The sequence below is a fragment of the Drosophila sulfurigaster genome, chromosome 3 (genome assembly GCF_023558435.1).
Source record: "Drosophila sulfurigaster albostrigata strain 15112-1811.04 chromosome 3, ASM2355843v2, whole genome shotgun sequence".
Lineage (NCBI taxonomy): Eukaryota > Metazoa > Arthropoda > Insecta > Diptera > Drosophilidae > Drosophila > Drosophila sulfurigaster.
In genome coordinates, this window is record NC_084883.1 from 11833659 (window position 1) to 11853010 (window position 19352).

The following is a 19352-nucleotide window of genomic DNA, read 5'->3' on the forward strand; positions in this document are numbered from 1 at the left end:
TTGTTTGGGGGGCGTATGGATGAGCACAAAGTGTGCTAATGAAAAATCCATTGCAAATAATATGAATAAAATAATGTATCCGCAGTTTAATTGTTAGATTTACCAGCGATGACATTAACGGCAAAAAAGAGTATTTATAAGTATTTGCATATATATTTGTTATATTGTCGCTACTGTGTGATCTGTCTCTCTGAGATCATCGCCATAAATTTGCGTTGCTATACCGCATATCAGTAGTCGAGAGTACAGCTAACTAATAAACGTCTGGTTAGTCGTAGTGATCTATTAAATGCGACAAGTATGACAAGTACTCTAAAACTAACTTTTGCTCGCTCACATAGACCAATGTAACAAAAATATGCAAAGTTCAAGGCGAAACCAAAAGCAAATTCAAAAGTTATGATCACTATACTACCATTAATGTTACCATAACGTACTCTATTTTCAATGCTTAGGAATTTTAGCTATCGAACAGAAAACCAAAGTGAACTAATAAAAAAATATTAAATTATTTTTACAGTTTGATATTTTGTTTATAAACAAATTCCAAACGCGTGCTGGCCATGCTTAATACAGAGAGCAAGGTCGGAAGAGCGTGAGAGTGAGCTCAATAAGAGAGCTTGAGCTTTTGCTATAAAGTTTTTAGCGATCACATCGAAAGCTCGTGGACACCAAAGATTCTGTTAGTTGATGTTTGCCTTTGCTACGTGTCGGTTGCTGCGGTTTACCATAAAATGCGTGATTCGTTTGTGCGATTAAACTACGTGTATAGCAATTGATCGACGCGTCGTATATCCAATGGCCTCTCCAATACTTTAATTTATTGAATTGTGTACAAATTGTGAAAGATTGTGAAATGTTTGCCATCAATTGGTTTGACGTGATACCTGTTGCCATAACTTTTCTTGTCATCGCCTTTGTGCAAGTGCTGAATGTGTATTTGCATATTCTGAGCGATAATGCGGATCCCAAGAAAACAGATAGCGTCGGTTCAGTGACTGAAACCGAGGTTCTATCATCGGAGCCTATTGTAACAACTCCTACAACCACATCACCCAAGAGGCTTTCCATTTCACCAAGAGCATCATTGAATGCGTCCAATGGCATCCCGGATTGTGATAGGTGCGCCAAACTCTGCGTTATTCCTAAACTTTCATTTGTGAATACTATTCGATAGTTAGTTCTTGTTCTTCATTCCCCAGCTATTCCGGTTTTCACTTTATTGATTAGAGCTTGCTTGCATGTGTATCGTCTATGTGATAAGATAAGAAATTTGCAATGATAAAGTTTACAAATGTCGCGGTCATTTGCTAATCGCTCTGGGTAATTTTTCCGGATGTGTTGCATAAAATTTTATAGTTGACGCTCGCCAATCGGATGTATTAAGTGCATACTTATAAATAAAATGAATATCGCTGCAGAGAGTTTAAATCACATGATGTTTAGGATACAGTTTCCGTTTACACAACACAATATCAAATTTTTTTATGGAAACTTCCAGCTCGCAGTTTCTTGATACTTAGAAAAAATACTTCTCGTTAAATAGAATTCTTATTTGTTTAACCCTCTCGGGGCAAAGTTTTATTGAGAAATCTACAAGCAAAAATGTGTTTGTCGAGAGTAATCGACGGTGAAATGCCCGATTTAAAACGAAACGGAAAACAACAGTATTACCGTTAAAACATACCTAAATATACTGAAATATACCAAAAGATATATTTCGTATATAAATATACTGTTCATTCATAATATACCATAGAGTAGATCGTCTTTGGCTATATAAAATCATTTCTTGAACCACTTCTAAAATATTTATCCATTCGTAGCCAAGAGCCATAAAAACTGTAGCTATTATGTCAAAAAAAAAAAAATTATACCCTTATCTCTTATAGTCTACAAGATTAATATACACTTCCCAACAATGCATGCAATACATCTCAGTTGTTCCGAAAGTTTTGAAGCAATTCAGAATTTTAACTTGTCTACAAAAAAATCTGAAAACATGGGCTCATATATCGATGTTTGGTTTTCATTTGGAGTGTTCACATTATTTTGTGTTTTCAGTGGTATTTCATTGTGCTCTGTCAACCTAAGTTCAGCACCAACAACAGCATCATCAACAACCTGTGTTCCACCTGCCACATCCCCAACAGCGAATTCATCACCAACATACAGTTCGCACAATGGTTTTCTCACCCATACCCTCAGTTTCGAGACTTTGGGGGATGAGTAGTAAGTAACTCAGCTCTATCTCTCTCTCAGAGATCTTCATTGTAATCTCCAATTCACATTGAGTTGCTAAGTATCGATCTTTCTGACGTCATTCAATTTAGCCACGAGGATGAGGACACACTGTCGTTAGAGAATCTCTTTCCCTGCGATCAATCGGAGATATATGCCTCAAAGAAGATAAGCTTCATAATCGATGAGTTGATTCAAACCGAAGTCAACTATGTGAACAATCTGCGCAAGGGACTCCTCAATTATGGAAAACTACAAGATTCTGAGAACCTGCCGGATGGACTGCGAGGGGAAGAGCGACAGAAACTGCTCCTCGGGAACATCTCGGAGATCCTCGAGTTGCACGAAACCGAAATTCTTCCCTTAATGTTGCGCAATCAGCGCGATCTTAAGAGCTTATTCGATGAATTTGCGCTTCTTTTTGAGGTGAGTACCTCGCTTTTTATTGTATAGAATGCCGTCAGTGGTCAAGAGCATTAAATGTGGGAGTAGCTGTCAGTCTGCCAGTCATTGGCAATTTCGATCAGATTTGTGCCAATAAGAAGAATATTTGAAATAACTATTCCACTACACATTACATTTTTATGAGACGAAAGATATTTTCAATTTTTCTATAATGCAATTACTAATAGTCGCTAATTTTTATTGCTTGACTCTGAGGTCGTTACGTTATTTTTATGGTTACTAAAAGTTGCGTCTTAATACAAATTAATGTATAAATACCAAGCACATTTATGCCTGAAATATTGAAAGTATATATTAGATATACCAGGCAGAGACTTGTTTTTAAAATATATCTTGAGTGAAAGACAACAAAGAACAAAATTGTAAAAAACAAGATATTTCTGTAAAAAGTGATTTTTAGCGTTTGGACTCGATATAGCAATTTGCGTAAAATAAATATTTGCGTTGCTAGTTTCTATGTATTTTTAAAATGACGTTTTCATTTGTCTGCGGTTTTATGGGGCTTCGCCTATTATTATTGACTGTTATTTTTAGCGACATGTTTTATTTGTCTTTCGCAATTAATGCAAATAATGTCAGCTCAATTTAGACTCATGATGGGTTAATATACGATATACGAAATGACGAAACTACGTCAAGCGAGCAACATTTGGTTAACTATGAATCGATTTCATTGTAAATAATATTGATACTTTTTTCATTTGAAGTTATTAATCACACCTCATGACAAGCCTGAAAACATTTTCCAATTGTTACATTGTATAATAAGCCAAGTGTTTAATATTATGCTCATGTCTTTGTACTTTCATTGAAAATTACCAACGAAACGCCGAACAGTTGGGTGTCAGAAATAAGATACTTGGTTCACGCCAAGCCCATCCGGGAATTTATGCCATTGTTTCTTATTTTATTTTATTATAAATATACATCATTGTGTGAAGATATTCTTTACCTGTTATGATTGTGAATTAAAATTATATAAGTACATTTTTTTTTTGACGCTGTAGATACTTGACTCTTATTTACAAAATTGACTTATGAAATGTTGTCTATTTGCGATTTAAGTAATTAGCATGGCAAAAGCAAAAGCAAAACCCTAACGATGACGAATGAGTTTGTATGTGTGTAGGCCCGGCAAATTCCCCTGATAAGATTGGCATAATCAGCTAATGCCAACAGTAAACAAAAAGTACACAATTTAAAACTTTGCGACGTACTGAACAGCAGAAATGTTTATTGTCGGCGTTATAAGATGACGTCATCGGTTGTAGGAGCTCAAAGCTGAGGTCTTGCTATAAAGCTTGTCAAATAATGATTTGAGAATAGACACGTATTATTCTCTCTCTCGCTCTCTCTCTCCGAGAGAGACTCGGTGAGAATTTCTTAATTTTTGTATTTATTTGTTAAGTCATTAGATAAAGCATGTTGCATGAGAATTCTATTCAACAATATTTGTTGGAGATACTTTGTATAGTGGTTGCGGTAACATGTGGCTCAGCGACAGTGCAAAGCCAATCAAACAATTTAAATTTTCTGAATGGGTATATACCACATATAAATATGTGATCTTATGTCATATCGAATTCCCAGAATGTAAAAAGCTGGAACAAAGTCTGCATGTGGAGTAACACTCACAGGTAACATTCCGAAGAACCCATTTCAAGCTGAGCTGAAAAGGAATTTACGATCAAAATTATAAGTGCTAGGGAGTTGGCAAATTTTGCGGCGTTAATGCTTAAAAAAACATGATATATCCCAAAAATTTGTTAAGCAGCTATCTGATTTATGCTTTTGTTGTTCTCTTCTCACTCATCCTAAACGAATATTGAATCACACAGCACACAAAACTGAGGAGAGAAAAATCGTCATAATAAAAGCGTGCAAATGTTTATATATCGCCATATTCTTAGATATATTTTGGCAACGTGCTGTATAAACAAATATCTAAATAGATGGCTGAAATGTATTTCCTTTCAGCATATTGTCGAAACAAATTAATGAGGCTTTTCAGAAATAATTGCCTACTTGATTAGTTTTCTCATTTCAAAACGTTTACAAATGAGTTTCAGAGCTTTTCATTGACTTGAGCTGGTTTACAGTTTACGACTTGTTTGCTTTATTTCTTTTCGACTTATGTTGAAACTTGTTGCATTAAATTTTGGACATAAATCGGTATAAAAAACGACCATAAAAAGCATTATTTATAAGTCAAATGAAATGACACATTGAAATTTTTTCCTAGTCGACAAATAAATACTCGATGTTAACAAAATTCATCTACAATATGATTAATAATATCAACAAACATGATTTACAATTTGTTGATAACAATTTTATTTCGCTGACAAAGTTAAGTTGCGCTATAAAGTAATTATATGTTAAGGGTTTCAAGATTTTGTGATTTTAGTGCGAACAATGAACATGGCTCAATTTTCGTGTCAGCGTATTACCCATTTTAATTTTAAAGCCTGACTTACTCAGTACCTCAGTTGTTATATAAAAATACTCAACATATACGTATATAATCTACACGAATATATATATGCTTGAGTATATATGTTTGTGTATGAACGCGAACTAAGCAGAAATTGGCTTTTGGGCGAAATCGTAAGTTTTGAGCATTTAAGTCACGTAATTCTACACCGCACACAACAGACAATCGGAACCAGCTCGGAATCAACTGTGAACCTTGGCAAAAGCAAAGCCAGTGAAAAATTGATATTCCGCTCGTTGGCTCCGTCTCCGTGTTGAAGGTGTGATGCAAAACATTTTCCAAACTGGTTCACAACAGCAAATATTTAGCCAAGATTATATTTTCAGGCATTTAATTTGATTATCCGATGACTATTAAGCCTTACCCCAACCAACCAACCAACAATCAACGACTGACTGCCACGAGCAATTCAAAGCCCATAATCTAATGGCGAAATAATTATACCATTACTTGACAGACTTCGAGTTTGAGGCAGATTAGTTGACTTAATGTTGGTGTTGTGACAATATTTGCATTTGCCTCCGGCTTTCGATTGATGATACGACTCAAAACACACAAACACACACATACACACAACTCTCCTACCGTTGACTGCATTTGCATGTCAAATGTCTTCAATTATTAAATTAAACAATTGTCGTAGAACGTATTTGCAGTCTAACTGAGCTGCAGATTTTTGCATTCGTACCGAATGTGTCATTTGCATAGTGAATGAAATGTTTTGCATTTATTTCTTCAATGTTTAGATGACTGATGGGTAATTAAATAATGAAATTATTCCTTGAGGTGTTTTAAGTTAGGTGAAATTTTAAATGCAAATAATTTGTATAGATTTTTATTTTATTTCTTAAAATAATACTCAGCTGTGAAAAGAGCAAAGAAACTTTTAGTCGAACCGACTGTTGAATAAACTATTTTTACTTCCATTGGTATTGTAAGTGAAATAGATATGATAGATAATCAAATAATGAAATTATTCCTTAATGTATTTTTTGTTACAAGAAATCTTAAGTTTAAATAGTTTGTATTTAAATAGATGTTTTATTTTATTCTATTCTGTGAAATTAACGAAGATATTCTTAGTTAGGCAGACTTTTGAATAAGTTATTTTTGCTTTCATATCGAAAGTTTCATTTGAATTGTGTTTTGCATTAATTTCTTCAATGTTTAGATGACTGACAGATAATTAAAAAATTAAATTATTTCTTGAGCTGTTTTAAGTTAGAAGAAATCTAAAATTAGAATAATTCCTATTTAAATAGATTTATTATTTTGAACTATTCTGCGGAAAGAACGAAGAAACTTTTAGTCAAATAGAATGTTGAATAAAACTATTTTTGCTTTCACATCGAAAATTTCATTTGCATTAAATGTTTTGCATTCATTTTTTCAATGTTTAGATGACTATCAGAATATTAAATAAAGAAACTGTTCCTTGAGGTATTTTAAGTTTAAGAAACCTTAAGTGTGAAAAGTTTATTCTATTTAAAAAGATTTTCATTTGATTTATAATACTCAGTTGTGAGAAGAACGAAGAAACTCATAGTCGAGCACAATGTTTAAAAAGTTATTTTTGCTTTCATACAATCACATGCCAAGAATTTGCAAATTTGCAGAATGGATTTAAAAACGACATATTTGCGAATAGCAGATGTGTCAAAAGTGTTGTCAGACATTTAATAACATTTAAATCAAATTCATATATTTTCATTTCGCCGCAGAAAAACAATTTGTATTGCTATGTGAGCTTCACCATGGGCAAGAAATCGTCGATGCAGTTGCGTCAGGAAAACCGCGAATGGTTGCAGGCAAGTAAATTGAATTATTATTGGAATGTGACTTTAATATGACGACATTTGCATTCTATTTGCAGAACTATCAAACCTCAATAAAAGACAAACTGGGCATTGACAGTTTTTTAATGCAGCCCATACAAAGACTGACGAGATATCCATTGCTCTTGCAGCAATTCATATCAGTGAGTATACGACGCTTTATTAATATTTGAATAATATTTAAATATATGTATGTTTTCTTTTAAGGAATTCTACAAAAACGGCATTAGCTGTAAGCCTGTACTGAGTGCCGTTTGTAAATTGGAGACGCGAATGCGACGTCAGCTGGATGTTGTCAATCAATCTGAGGAGATTCCCAACATAGATGAACTCAATGAGGTAGCAAAAGAATGTTTCATTGAAAGAAGTTGTACTCAAAGTATTCTTTTGTATTTATAGTTCGATCTGAAGCTGCAGGGAAATTTCCGGCGATCCACGGAATTCGATGCACAGCATTTTCCCACCAAAAAAAAGTATCGCGCCAAAGTGTTTCTCTTCGATCGTTGCTTGGTCTGCACCGAGGTGCGAAAGCGTCGCTTGGCGTATCGCCAGCATTACAATTGGGAGCATGTGGAATTGCAACGTCCGCTGGAGTTGACTACATCGAATGCCAATAAGATTGTCAATCTGTTGGTCAAGCATCCCGATAAGGACAAAGGAAAGCGGGAGGAGTTTTCCTTTGTGGCAGCCGAGGCTTCGGTAGTGAAGCAATGGCTGCTTGCCACCCACAAGATCATCGAGATAGCTCGACACGAGCAATCGCAACTCAATACCTTCAGCTTGCCAATGGACTTGGTGCTGGGCGTGGGGCTTGCCATTTGGCTGATATGGCAATATTTATAGTTCTATCTTTACGCTACGATTATTGGATAAGCCCTAGAATAAAGCTAAGTTATTTCTATATGAATATGAGTGTCAATGTGAGTAGTGAATACTGAGTACTGAGTACTGAATACGATGAGTGCGAGTGGTCACATACATCTGCCACTTCCCTTGCCCTTCCTGTCCGTCTGAGCGTAAAATAAGTTTGCTGCAGTTGACAAATATTTATGATAAATTGCCTTTGCCGTTGCCTTTTCTTATGCTTCAGCTTCAGCTTCGGCTTGTGCTTTTTGTTTGTCCTTGCTGAGCTTGAGCACGAAGAAGCAATGCAAAATGTAAATAGCTTTTCATCTTCTGCTGTGACGCACACTTGCTCCCAGACCCACAAAAGTATCTCTTTCCCTTGGCCAATTTCCCCAATTCCTGCGACACACAGTGGCCACCAAAAATGTTGTGACAAATCTATTTGTTTAGAATTTATGACAGACTGCAGAAGAGCAAAGAAACCTGTCACGGCAGACTGAGCTCGCGTAGGGCGGCTAATGAACCGACGCCTTCCTCTCCTCACATGGAACAGGCAAAAACCAACCAACGAGAATATATATTAATAATCGCAACTCTATGTCAAGAGTTTTCCTGCACAAAATGAAGCAATAGACTTCAGAGCATGAACCACTGTTCAAAGAAAAGCTAAGTAAAGCAAAGCAAAGCATATGCTCTGATTATCCGGTCAAGCAATTGACAAAATTATAATCTATCTTGAGAAAATTGCATGCCAAAGGACATTCCCAAATGGCCAAAGTGCAGACTCCTTCAGGCCAATCACAGCCAAAAAAGGAACGCTAATGAAGTTAAACAAGCGCACCAAAAAGTATGCATTGCAAATTTCAGCTATCTTCGTAGGATTAAAAGCAAGAGGCATGTGTGTGTGTGTGTGCCACAAAATTTGCACAAAACCAATTTGTTAAGAGAGTTCACACACACATAAAACATGAAGAATAACAACAGCAAGAAAAATGTAGCTTGACTTTCGAGCGGATGAAAGACCAAAAGTCGGGAGGAGGTCGAAACGGGGTCTGTCTAACGGTATTTGGAGTGTTTCAAGATAATTTTTATGCATGCATCCTAAAAAGGAAAGAGGAAGGTAAAAAACGTCCGCCGCGCATGTTGCTTTATTGTATTATGTCAGTTAAGTTGTCGTTTTTGCCTTTTGAGGATAAGGGATAATGCCATGTCCTTTAGCAGGCAGCGTAAGTGTATTAATGTATGTCAAGTAGTTGTCGCTTAGCTGACGTATATGTAAATGATTTGACATTTTTATGAGCTTCCAAAAACAAACAAAAAAGCAACAGTCGCGAGTGCTCGACTGTGAGATACCCGCTACTAGAATTTTAAACCTAAAAAAAGATGATGAAAAGATTTCTTTTTATATTTTTTAACGCTATAATGTAAAAGATTAAAATTTTAACGCGTGAAACTCTCAACACTATAGTGACACCATTTTAGTAAAATGAATTAGTAAATTGGAATAAATATCATAGCAAGTTTTATTAAAAGTGTGTGCTTAGTAAGCACTTATTATAGTACAAACCATGAAGTGAAATTTCGATATTGGCAAAGAAAATCTTGATTGAAAATATCAAGGTCTTTCCGAAACAGCGGCGATATCGAAAGTGTCATCGAAGTTGTTGGAGTTTATTGTTCCTAATAACATTAAAACATCAAGAATGGGATGTTTCTTCGTATAGTAGAAGCGATAAATTTGAGATTGTATATGAAAGTTATTAGAAACTAACTCTCGCAATACAAAACAGTTTTTCAATAATTTTCACATTCATTATTTGAAATTTTCTTTAATTTAATGTGTATAACGAAGACTCTAGACGGAATTTTAAAATACCCTTCAGCTTCATGGGTAGCTCATTTAAGAAGTATAGAAAATGTCAAATGTTGTCATGTGACATCCGTTGAAGACTAAAGACTAAAGTGCAGTGTAAGTTTTGAGATGAAGTCTGCAGACTTAAGCAAATATTTCAATATTTTTTCAGGCCATTGGCTACGGTTTTGCAGGCCTCTCACGTAGTTGCCTACACATGCCACACATTCTCATTCTCGTCCTCATTCTCATCCTAGTTCTCGTTCTCGTTCTCCATCACCATCTTCTTCTCTTTCCCATTCCCTATTCGACTAAATGCATAATTTGTGGGGCAGAGCTAGCAAAAACAAGTTTCGGGCGCATTTGAACACAATTCACAATATTGTGCCTAAAAGCTGGCAATAGAATTGTAAAATGCCTTGAGGCATAATTTATTTGAATTTAACATGTGCGCTCACGTACTTAAGGCCAGGACAGAGATGGATGGAGACAAGTTGAAGAACAAGGCAAATATTCCTCTTCGTTTTTTTTTTTGTGTTGGTTTTTTTGGTTAGCATCCAGAAGAAATTTACCAAGTAATTGAGCAAATTATTGCACGTAGCATCGCCTAGGCGTAACATATGTTTAAGTTGTTGTATAGGCACCATAGCAGCTGACACTCCGCTAACACCCATCACACATCCCCCTTCAACATAGAGAGAGACACACACACAATTCACGCTACATTAAATTAACTTGACATACTCGTTCTCGTCCTCGTAGACAACTGTCTGACTGTGGAGTGTGGAGTGTCGAGTGTAGAGACCGTGTTGGCACGCAACTGTTGCTAATTTTTGCTTAATATTCGCATGCCACAGCCCTTCGATCCCGGGCAACACTTTGAGGCGGCACTGGTGCCCACATACTTCATTGGATTTGGGGGTCAGATGTCACTTACTGCCTACTGCCTTCTGCCTACTGCCTGCTGCTTACTCTCTGCTCATTGCTCACAAATGCGTATAGTATAAATTATCCAATTCACGCCTCAGCGCATTTGTCGCCCATGAGGCAGAGGCAGAGGCAGAGGCAGAGGACACAAATTGTATTACGTCGCATGTAAATGCAACACTTAGGCACGCATGTCCCCTTCCCTGGACCCTCCTCCGAGCCCATTTCCATCAATGCTTCCATCTCTATTGTCATCTTCAAATTCGTTGTCGTTGTCGCTGCCTCTGGATTTGGGTTTGTGTTTTTCGAGTGTATTCGTTTGTCTTTGTGTGTTTGGGCTTGAAAAAGTTCCAATTTCGGCTGTGAAATGGTACGTGAAACAATGTGTTCAGCTTAAATTGGGATGTTCGCAAGGTGTTCGGTTCGAGCACAGTGAAACTTGGGTTAATCATTTCTAGTTCAATAGTGCTTAATCTGCAAAGAACCTATTTTGTAAAACCAAATATTATGGTTTCATTACATGATTAATTGATTGTGTTGTAATTGTGCCCATATATACATTACAAAATTACCACAATGTGACTGTATTCCTTGATGGTCACACTTTTAATATTTCTTCTCACTGCGCTTATTAAAATATAATACAAAATTTGTACATATTACAAATTTATTAAAAGTATCGATTACACTAAAGCATGATGCCTCTAAATAAACAATCGATTGAATTTATTTTATGTATTATTTCCTTCCCTTTCTTGTTTACCCTTGAACCACTGTGCAGCATTTCTTTTACACAACGAGTATTGCTAGCACAAATCAAGCAAAACAACAATGGCTATGTGAATGCGAGAATTTCAGGACGACGACAACTGATAATAGATCGAATTACATACGCTCAGCACAAGCAAGGCTCTATTGGAGATACAGGACTAGAGCATTGTCATGGGAAGGAGGCAGACAAAGAGTCAGAGGCAGAGAAAAGAGCAGTTACAGACCCAAAGCTGTGCCTACGTTTGCTCCCCAGTTGTTGGGTGCAAATGTGAAAAACGACTGCAGGCAGACGCACGTTTCACACACACTTAAACTTAGACTAACACCCACAGCAGCAACAGCAGCAACAGCAGCATCAACAGCGACACATTCGATGGTCTTTAAGACCTGAGAATGCGGCTCAGCATTAGATAAAAAGCAAAGGCATGTAATTTTTGGGGTATAGATGTAAGCCACAAAATGATGCAAAGGCTGAAAGCGGAATTCGAGTTGGGCAAGAATGGGAGGAGGAATGCGAATGGAAATGGAAATGGAAATGGGCATGGGAATAGGAAGCGGAAGCGGAAACGCTTGATAATCGCAGCTTCAACTTGGCTGTGAGGTTAAACACGTATTGAATGTTGCGAGCTGATGACGATGATGATCACGATAATGACGATAATGATGCCTGATAATTTGATGTGTTGTGTTGTGTTTAACTGTGCTGCCTGAGTGTTGAGGTGATGTTGTGAGGTGAGGACAAAAATCACGTATACGCCCCGACGTATTGATAAATGCGCTCTGCTAAGTGGCATGTTTTGGGTTAAATGCGGTGTAAAATGTGAGGAGCCCATACACCTAATAGCATAATAAGAGCATCGCGGGTGGATGGCGAGAAATGCCAAATGCCACACCTCACCTCATCTCTTGCCTCTTGTGCTGAATGACAGTTCAGTTAGCTGGCAAGACGGAAACTGTCAACCTGACGCTGTGACGCGTATAAATCGCCCGGTCGGTTGTGCACCTGGCGTGCCAACATATGCCACACGGAAGGGCTACGTCTTGTACTCGTACATACTCGTACATCTTGCTTACAGGCCAACGCCAAATTGAAATTTAAAACGAGAAAACCAATAAAAAACAAGTTACAGGCGGCAGCAACAGCTACAACGAAGGGCGAGGACAAGGACGGGGATGGAGACGGAGACGACGAAGGCGGCAATACAAATTGCAGCGACGACAGCTCAAAGGCAAGGCTCGTCCCCAAGACCCCATCGCATGATGCCCCAATCCCCAAATGCAATTCGCGCCCCAGCCTGCATACAAATGCCATTCCATTCCGTTCGGTGCCGTGCCGCTCTATAGTCAGCCAAAGGATAATATAATGCACGTTGTTGAAGAATAATGGTTCTGCCAGAAGACAACATCGTCGTCGTCGTCGACGTCGCTGGCAATGCCAATGTCTAAGGGACTAAGCATGTCTGCCAAGCAGCTGCCCAACCCATCTGCAAATGGCGCATCGAAGTCAAACGCAGTCTGAGCTGTGATAGTTTGCTCTGTTTGCACTCTGCTAGTCGGACAATAACGATGGTAGGCAGCAATGACAGGCGATTTTAATAGAATCCATGCTCAACGAATGCGAATGAGAATGGGAACAGAACAGCGTCGAGTCAAGTGGGTGCGGGAACAATGACATTAATACTTGCTCTATGACTTTCTCATTGAGAGAATTGGAAAAACCATGTTATGAATACGTTAGTTATTCAATTGTCATTTGATCTCTCCCAATATTCGCATTTAATAAGGACAATAGAAATACTTTCACGTCTCGAAAGTGTGAAGCGGAGCGTATGAAATCGAAATCGAAGTAGGCTTTTTTAATGGTCATTTAAGATTTGTGCTCAGTCAATACTTGTATTTCAGACTGTCTGTAGCTTTCTCTCAGCACTACACTAGCCTGTAATTCTATATTTTCAATTACTCGAATAAATTCTACAATGGACAGTGTTCCTCTTGAGAAGCTTGGCTCCTTTTGCAAGGCGTTGCGTGATTCAGAGCTGCGAACTCTCGCTTTGCTCGGTTGTCCGATGAAGGTGCGAAAGTCACCGCACTTTTTCCAGCTGGAGGTCTTTGTTTGCGGACACATTGAGACCGAGGTACCAGCGGATGCACGCATCAGTTGCAAGTTGATCTTCAAGTGTCCCAGATTCTATCCCCGCGATGCTCCCGATGTCCACATCCGATCGAAGAACAATTTTCCCGATCACTTGGTGGCTGCCATATTCACGGAATTTGAACGCATTCGTCATTTGTATCGTGGATCACAGCACATAATTCCGATGGTAACCAGTGCTCTCCATATGATTGAGCGGGAAGACCAGAAACCTGACCGCATGACTGTGGGTAAGCTCGATATGCATTCTTTAATTATTTATATCTATTTGTGTTTCATATTATAGATGAGTCAAGGAATTTGTAAACCTCAGCCATGAAGCCCAAAATTATTATTGTGTACGAGTAATTATTATTCTATAGTTAGCATGTAGGAAGGGCATACTGGATCCATTAGTTTTACACATAATATGAGATATATTTGCAAAATTATGTCGTAACAGTATTGGATTTGATCAGACTTTAATAATCAATTTTATTAGCAAGTGTGCAGAACATTTTCTTTATGATTTATAAGTTTTTCTTACAGAGTTTATTGTTAAATGTAAAATAAATAATTCTTTAGCAAATTTCATGTGCTTCTATTTATTTTACTCTTTTTCCTTATATAAATATGCCAGCTAACTATGTTTTTATATGATTCAGATTTACGTAATAATTTCCATATTTCCTGCAACACGTAGCATACTCGAGAACACTCAGAATTCGCAGTGATTTCGTGGAGAGCACTACATAAAATGATAAATATAAAAATATGGTTACAAAAGCATATGTTCTATTTATGATTTGGCAACCCGATTGCAACTTTTACAATCTCCTCACACACACACGAGGGCTTCTCCTGCTGAAATTACCAATTAAGCGCATTTATGACTGCAACGCGAGAATAAATATGAGAGAAGAGCATGTGTGTGTGCATGTCCATGTGTGCAACTAGGCGATGGACCAGACTTGACCTGACTGCTTGGTTGGGGGCTATAAACATTGTTATTGTGTGGTGTGCTGATGCTCCACCCACAGCCATAGCGACCATGGTCAGAGCGGATTATTAAGAAGGAGAGACGAGTGAGACGCTTGCAAGTATGCAATAAAAGCGGACACGTAATGCCGAGTTTATGGCGTAAGTTAAAACCGGAAACTAAATAGTTGACACCGCGCGAAATGAAGCGCAGACATTGCCAGAGGATTAACATTTACTGCCCAAAGTCAACGTCACGTTGCAATGTCCTCTACAGCAGCTGGTGGGGGTTGAAGGTTCTAAGGAGGGGGTTGGGCGATGGAGGTGGGGCCACCCTGCTGCCTCGTAAAGCGCACAAATGACAACATAATTTGTAATTTGAATTTGTTTCGTGCTCCGGCATAAGCAATGAGCTCAAAGTTCCAACAAGGCAAACAGGAATCCATTTTGACCATTCTGCTGTGGTCTGTGGTCATAATCCATCGAAAATTCATTTCGCGTGGAAATTTCATCTCTCACAACTCACAATGAACTCTAAAATTGGGTCGAGAATGTATTACATTTTCTAAGACTTGCGGTATCTACTATCTTATACTATATTTTCTTTTTCAAGAGCTAAGAGAATACTTAAAGTGAGAAACAATAAAGCATAAATTAACGACTCCATTGTTCATTTCATTTCGGTAAATAAATGTCTCGAGATGCATTACAGATAATTAAAAAATGGAAGCAGCTCGGCTAATTTGAGGTGGCGCATCAACTGATAGACATCACATCTAGCTTAAAGGTCCACAAAGACTAGAACTCTTTGTCGGCGATGCAAACGTACATCTCGGAGTTGATTTATGCGCTTATCACGCAAGCGTCGCCGGTTTTTATGGCCTGTCTCCGGAGTTGTCTGCCTGGCGTCGCGTCGTTTAGTTACCGGCCATAAATGTCCTGAATGGCTTGCCGCATTGGCGACGCACACAAATTTGCGATTTTAATGCCACGACAAGCTCGACGAGCGCTTTTCAATTTTGCAATACCTGCGATGGCTTAGTCGCCTTTGCCTTTCTTCACCCATCACCCAGCACCTCCTTCGCCTCTCTTCGCCTCGTTTATTTTTTCCAACCCTCCTCCTTCGCACTTATCCAACCGGCAGCCAGGAAGCTTGTCGTCGTCTTATGCCGTGACAGTTTTTCATTACGCACAAATCCTTCGGGCATACAGTCGCCAATGTCGTCACAGCAGCATTAAAGATTAAATGCCATTGAAATATATTCTGCTTGTAGTCCGCAATGTTTGCGGTCGCCCAAAATTGCGTCAGTTGTAGCTAAATCTAACAAGCAAGCAGATTCTAAGTAAGAAGAACTCGAACACTGAATTTCTATGCCAGAAATGATATCATCGTATATAAATGCATACAGGTAATATAAAATATATGACATATATACTGACGAGTAAAACTGTAACACGACAAAATACTCAATACTTTAATAACTTGATAATATAAGAAAAGAGTACTTATATAAAAAAGTATCATATAATTCTGAGCAAGTTCGATCGAACCATTCACTTAACTAAAAGAAAGAATGTACTTCATTATAGTTCACAAAGTTGAGTAGATTTGAGTACCATTCTCGTTTGATCAATTATTTTTTTTAGGTAATGCATTCGTTTAGTTCATATGAGTCTTACTCACGCTCACTCAATTCTCAGCAGAACTGTTACATCTGAATGTCATGCATTTATGAACGTTTATTGGTTCAATCTTATTTACTAAATTGAATAATCGTTACAAAAAACTAACACTGACAGTCCGAGAATACCTTTCTCTCCCTAATTAAATATCGTACATATATATGAAAGGGATTTACTTTTTATTTAAATTAACTGAATCAAATTTCATAAAATCGTAGGTATATTTGTCTTCTAAATACTACTGCGAATTATCTATCTACATATTCTCAATCAGTGTGCTTATTAACATTAGCATGTAGCATTAAGAATCATTTATTACAAATTTCTAGCAATACACATCCAAAGATCAATTTCAATAGTTACTCCCTTAAGTACAGCTGCATCTTCGATTGACTTAGTACAAGTTTTTAGATGCAGTGCTCATCACATTAAGCACTTAAGACTTTCCTTATGTGTAGTAGAAAAAAGACTTTTGGCTTGGCATGCAATCGTGTTCGTTTTTAGCAATTTGGCCCCAAAAGTCTTTGAAAGTGACATTATGCAAGTTGTGAGCAACAACTGCAGCAGCTATCTAAATTACCCAGAGACATCCGGCATGAGAGCAAAGGACTTGACGTTGCTGCATCTTTGAGGATAAACAGGATGCGCCCAAGGAAGCGACTGCTGCACTCAGAGCCAGTCTTTGCCACACATATTCCTTTGCTTGCTCCTTTTTTACAACCAATTTGTAGTGCGCTGAGGCGGCGGCGTCGGAAGGAAATGTAGCACTGAAGCTAGAAGCTAAAAAGTATACGTAAAGTATATGTGGATATGCTAACTGAGCAAAGTCGTAGTGTCACTTTTAAGATAGGATAACTATGGCAAATGCTTTGGCATGCGCATAAAAGATAAGTTAATGCAATGCCCGGCCCGGCCCGGCCTGGACTGAGTTTGGACGGGGTGGAAGCTGAAACTGGACTGAAAGTGCCACAGTCGCCAATTAATGAGCTGTCGTCGTGGCGCGTTGCGTTCATCTGCTATGGCACGTGTTAACGTTTGGCCAAGTGTTGCACACTTCAGGTCGCCCGCCAATGATGTCAATGCCAGAAGTCACGTATTCTGCGTGAGCTACGTCTAAGGGCTGCGGGCAACGGCAACGGGCACAGCAAACATGTTTGTGCACGTTCGTACGCGTCCAGACAACAAGGACATACACCTCAGCATGGTGATGACTGGCAACAACTACTACTACTGCAATCGCACAGTTGGGACAGCGAAATACACTCAACATTTAAGAGCTCCACTCCACACTCCACACACAGTATCTCCTCCTCTAACGTCAGCTTCAGCTTCAGCTCGTCACCACATGTCAGTAGCCTCTGGAAGACATCGGCAATCGCCTGGCCATATTGTTGAGCAGCATTTGCAGCTGAGTGACAACTGCCACAATCATATAAAGCCCCAAATGCCTCTCCAGCGTCGAAGCAATTTCCATGCGCAGACTCAGCTCCAACTCGTTGCTGACATTCCGCTTCTCAACTAGATCGACTTTTGGCAATTGCAGCGGATAATTGACCGGGCAGGTAAATATCAACTGCAACGCAATGCCACAATCGTCGCCATCATGGTAATTAAAGGTGCTCACGGGCAACTTGAGGCGCAGCAATGGGCTGCGTGACAACACGACATAAGGCAGTCCAAGGTAGTGCAAGGTAAGGACTTCATTTCTCTGCAGATTTCTGTTGAATCTAACCACTTGCTCTAGTTTTCGTTTGCACTCCTCTTGATTCCCATGCAATGTTTTTGACATTTTTGAATTTACTTTATAAATTTTGTTCAAGTTTTCCACACTTTTTTGATGTCGAGAATTGTTTGAAATAACAGTCTAGGGTAATACTTAAAGGAACTGGACAAGAAACTCCACGATGATTTATGAGAAAACCAATTCAAATATTCTGAACAAACACATCTATGAGCTTAGACTGATTAATTTAAATATTCCGCAGAGACCGAAATATGTTTACTTTTGTTGCAAATGTAAGACGTTACATCTAACTTGGATTTCCAGTTGTAACTTTTGTTATTGTTCATAGCCTGCGCCTTGTGCTGGATGCAAATGTAAACATAATGCAAGTCACCAGAGTTTTATAATCTGAGAAATGTAATAAGAGACTTATCATAAGGCCGAAAATCTTTGCAAAGAAAATAAGCTTTTACAATGGATTACAATTGGAAATAGCGAAATAAAGTTTACAACGAAGATAGAATGCTCTTTTTGACAAATATGGTGTATAGAATTTTTAAACTCTTCTTGAAAGTGGCTTAGTTCAAATAGTTACAATATTTATCAAAGTGTTCTTTACCTTAATAGTAAAAGCAATGTTTGTGCTGTAAGAGCATCTGCGTGTTTATGTAAGTAAATACGTTGTGGTCGGCAAATTGAGTTTGTGCGTTTGGGTTGATTTGATTAGCGCAGATTTGCAGTCGCTTCTATTTCATTCGCTATGCAAATTAGTTTCTGTGATTATCGTGAAAATTGGCAAACGCAAATGCGACTCACACTTGCCTCCCTCCACCCCATCGTCCCCTGCCAATTATAGTATTCTCGCCCCCTTTGTAGTTTTGTTCTCAGTTCAGACGTGCGTGAGTTTCTTTTGGGGTAGATCTGCGAGCATATGAGTTATATTTTTATTAAGGCAAAATTTGCATTTTAAAACAGTTTGCGCCACGTGAGACTCTTGTTGAGTGTAGCATGAGTAAAAATTTTCACTTTGATTTCACGCACTGATGCGCCTTGGTGAAACACATGTGAGAACTGTGACACGGCATTTGATGCAGATTGGAGAGATGCGAGAGGCATACGATTCATCTTCATTGAGATTGGTTGTCAATAAACTTTCAATAAACCTCCAACAAGATGCAGGCAAAAATTGAAATCTCTTTCAGGTCTCAAGCTGTCCTCAATCATTATTATCTTATGAGTAGCACTAACATATAGTATTGTTGTGTTGTTATTTGACACATTGCGCATACGTCATACGGAGGCAGAGCATCAAACTCACTCAAACATGTTGCGTTCGATGTTGCCCCTACAATTGCAACATCGAACCGATACGAACTGAGAATGTGGAGAGATTGTGGGCAAGGCTG

The 19352-nt window shown here is 38.3% G+C and overlaps 3 protein-coding genes across 4 annotated transcripts; 2 read left to right on the forward strand and 1 right to left on the reverse strand.

Annotated features, from left to right (window-relative positions):
* Positions 1-685: 685 nt before the first annotated feature.
* On the forward strand, positions 686-7936 carry LOC133842374 (rho guanine nucleotide exchange factor 25). 2 transcript variants are annotated; one of them, XM_062275431.1, is made up of 7 exons: positions 686-1122; positions 2065-2232; positions 2334-2667; positions 6922-7008; positions 7074-7178; positions 7243-7374; positions 7435-7936. In XM_062275431.1, exons 1-7 carry the CDS (start codon positions 857-859, stop codon positions 7876-7878), a joined length of 1536 nt encoding a protein of 511 aa, XP_062131415.1. In that variant the 5' UTR covers positions 686-856; the 3' UTR covers positions 7879-7936. The 2 variants fall into 2 exon arrangements, with proteins under 2 accessions (XP_062131415.1, XP_062131416.1); XM_062275432.1 differs by lacking the exon at positions 2065-2232.
* Positions 7937-13320: 5384 nt separating this feature from the next.
* On the forward strand, positions 13321-14151 carry LOC133844378 (uncharacterized). Its single transcript, XM_062278330.1, has 2 exons — positions 13321-13813; positions 13870-14151. The coding sequence occupies exons 1-2, from the start codon at positions 13408-13410 to the stop codon at positions 13887-13889; spliced, it is 426 nt and encodes a 141-aa protein (XP_062134314.1). The 5' UTR covers positions 13321-13407; the 3' UTR covers positions 13890-14151.
* A 2346-nt stretch (positions 14152-16497) lies between these two features.
* LOC133843416 (uncharacterized) lies at positions 16498-18094 on the reverse strand. Its single transcript, XM_062276942.1, has one exon. The coding sequence runs from the start codon at positions 18010-18012 to the stop codon at positions 17572-17574; it is 441 nt and encodes a 146-aa protein (XP_062132926.1). The 5' UTR covers positions 18013-18094; the 3' UTR covers positions 16498-17571.
* Positions 18095-19352: the final 1258 nt, after the last annotated feature.

Bases quoted from the DNA above. Each gene is read 5' to 3' on its own strand.
- LOC133842374 (XM_062275431.1), top strand. From the start codon at position 857: ATGTTTGCCATCAATTGGTTTGACGTGATACCTGTTGCCATAACTTTT. The intron at 2,233-2,333 runs GTAAGTAACTCA...CATTCAATTTAG, and splicing joins GAGACTTTGGGGGATGAGTA to CCACGAGGATGAGGACACAC. The intron at 2,668-6,921 runs GTGAGTACCTCG...ATTTCGCCGCAG, and splicing joins AATTTGCGCTTCTTTTTGAG to AAAAACAATTTGTATTGCTA.
- LOC133844378 (XM_062278330.1), top strand. From the start codon at position 13,408: ATGGACAGTGTTCCTCTTGAGAAGCTTGGCTCCTTTTGCAAGGCGTTG. The intron at 13,814-13,869 runs GTAAGCTCGATA...TTCATATTATAG, and splicing joins ACCTGACCGCATGACTGTGG to ATGAGTCAAGGAATTTGTAA.
- LOC133843416 (XM_062276942.1), bottom strand. From the start codon at position 18,012: ATGTCAAAAACATTGCATGGGAATCAAGAGGAGTGCAAACGAAAACTA.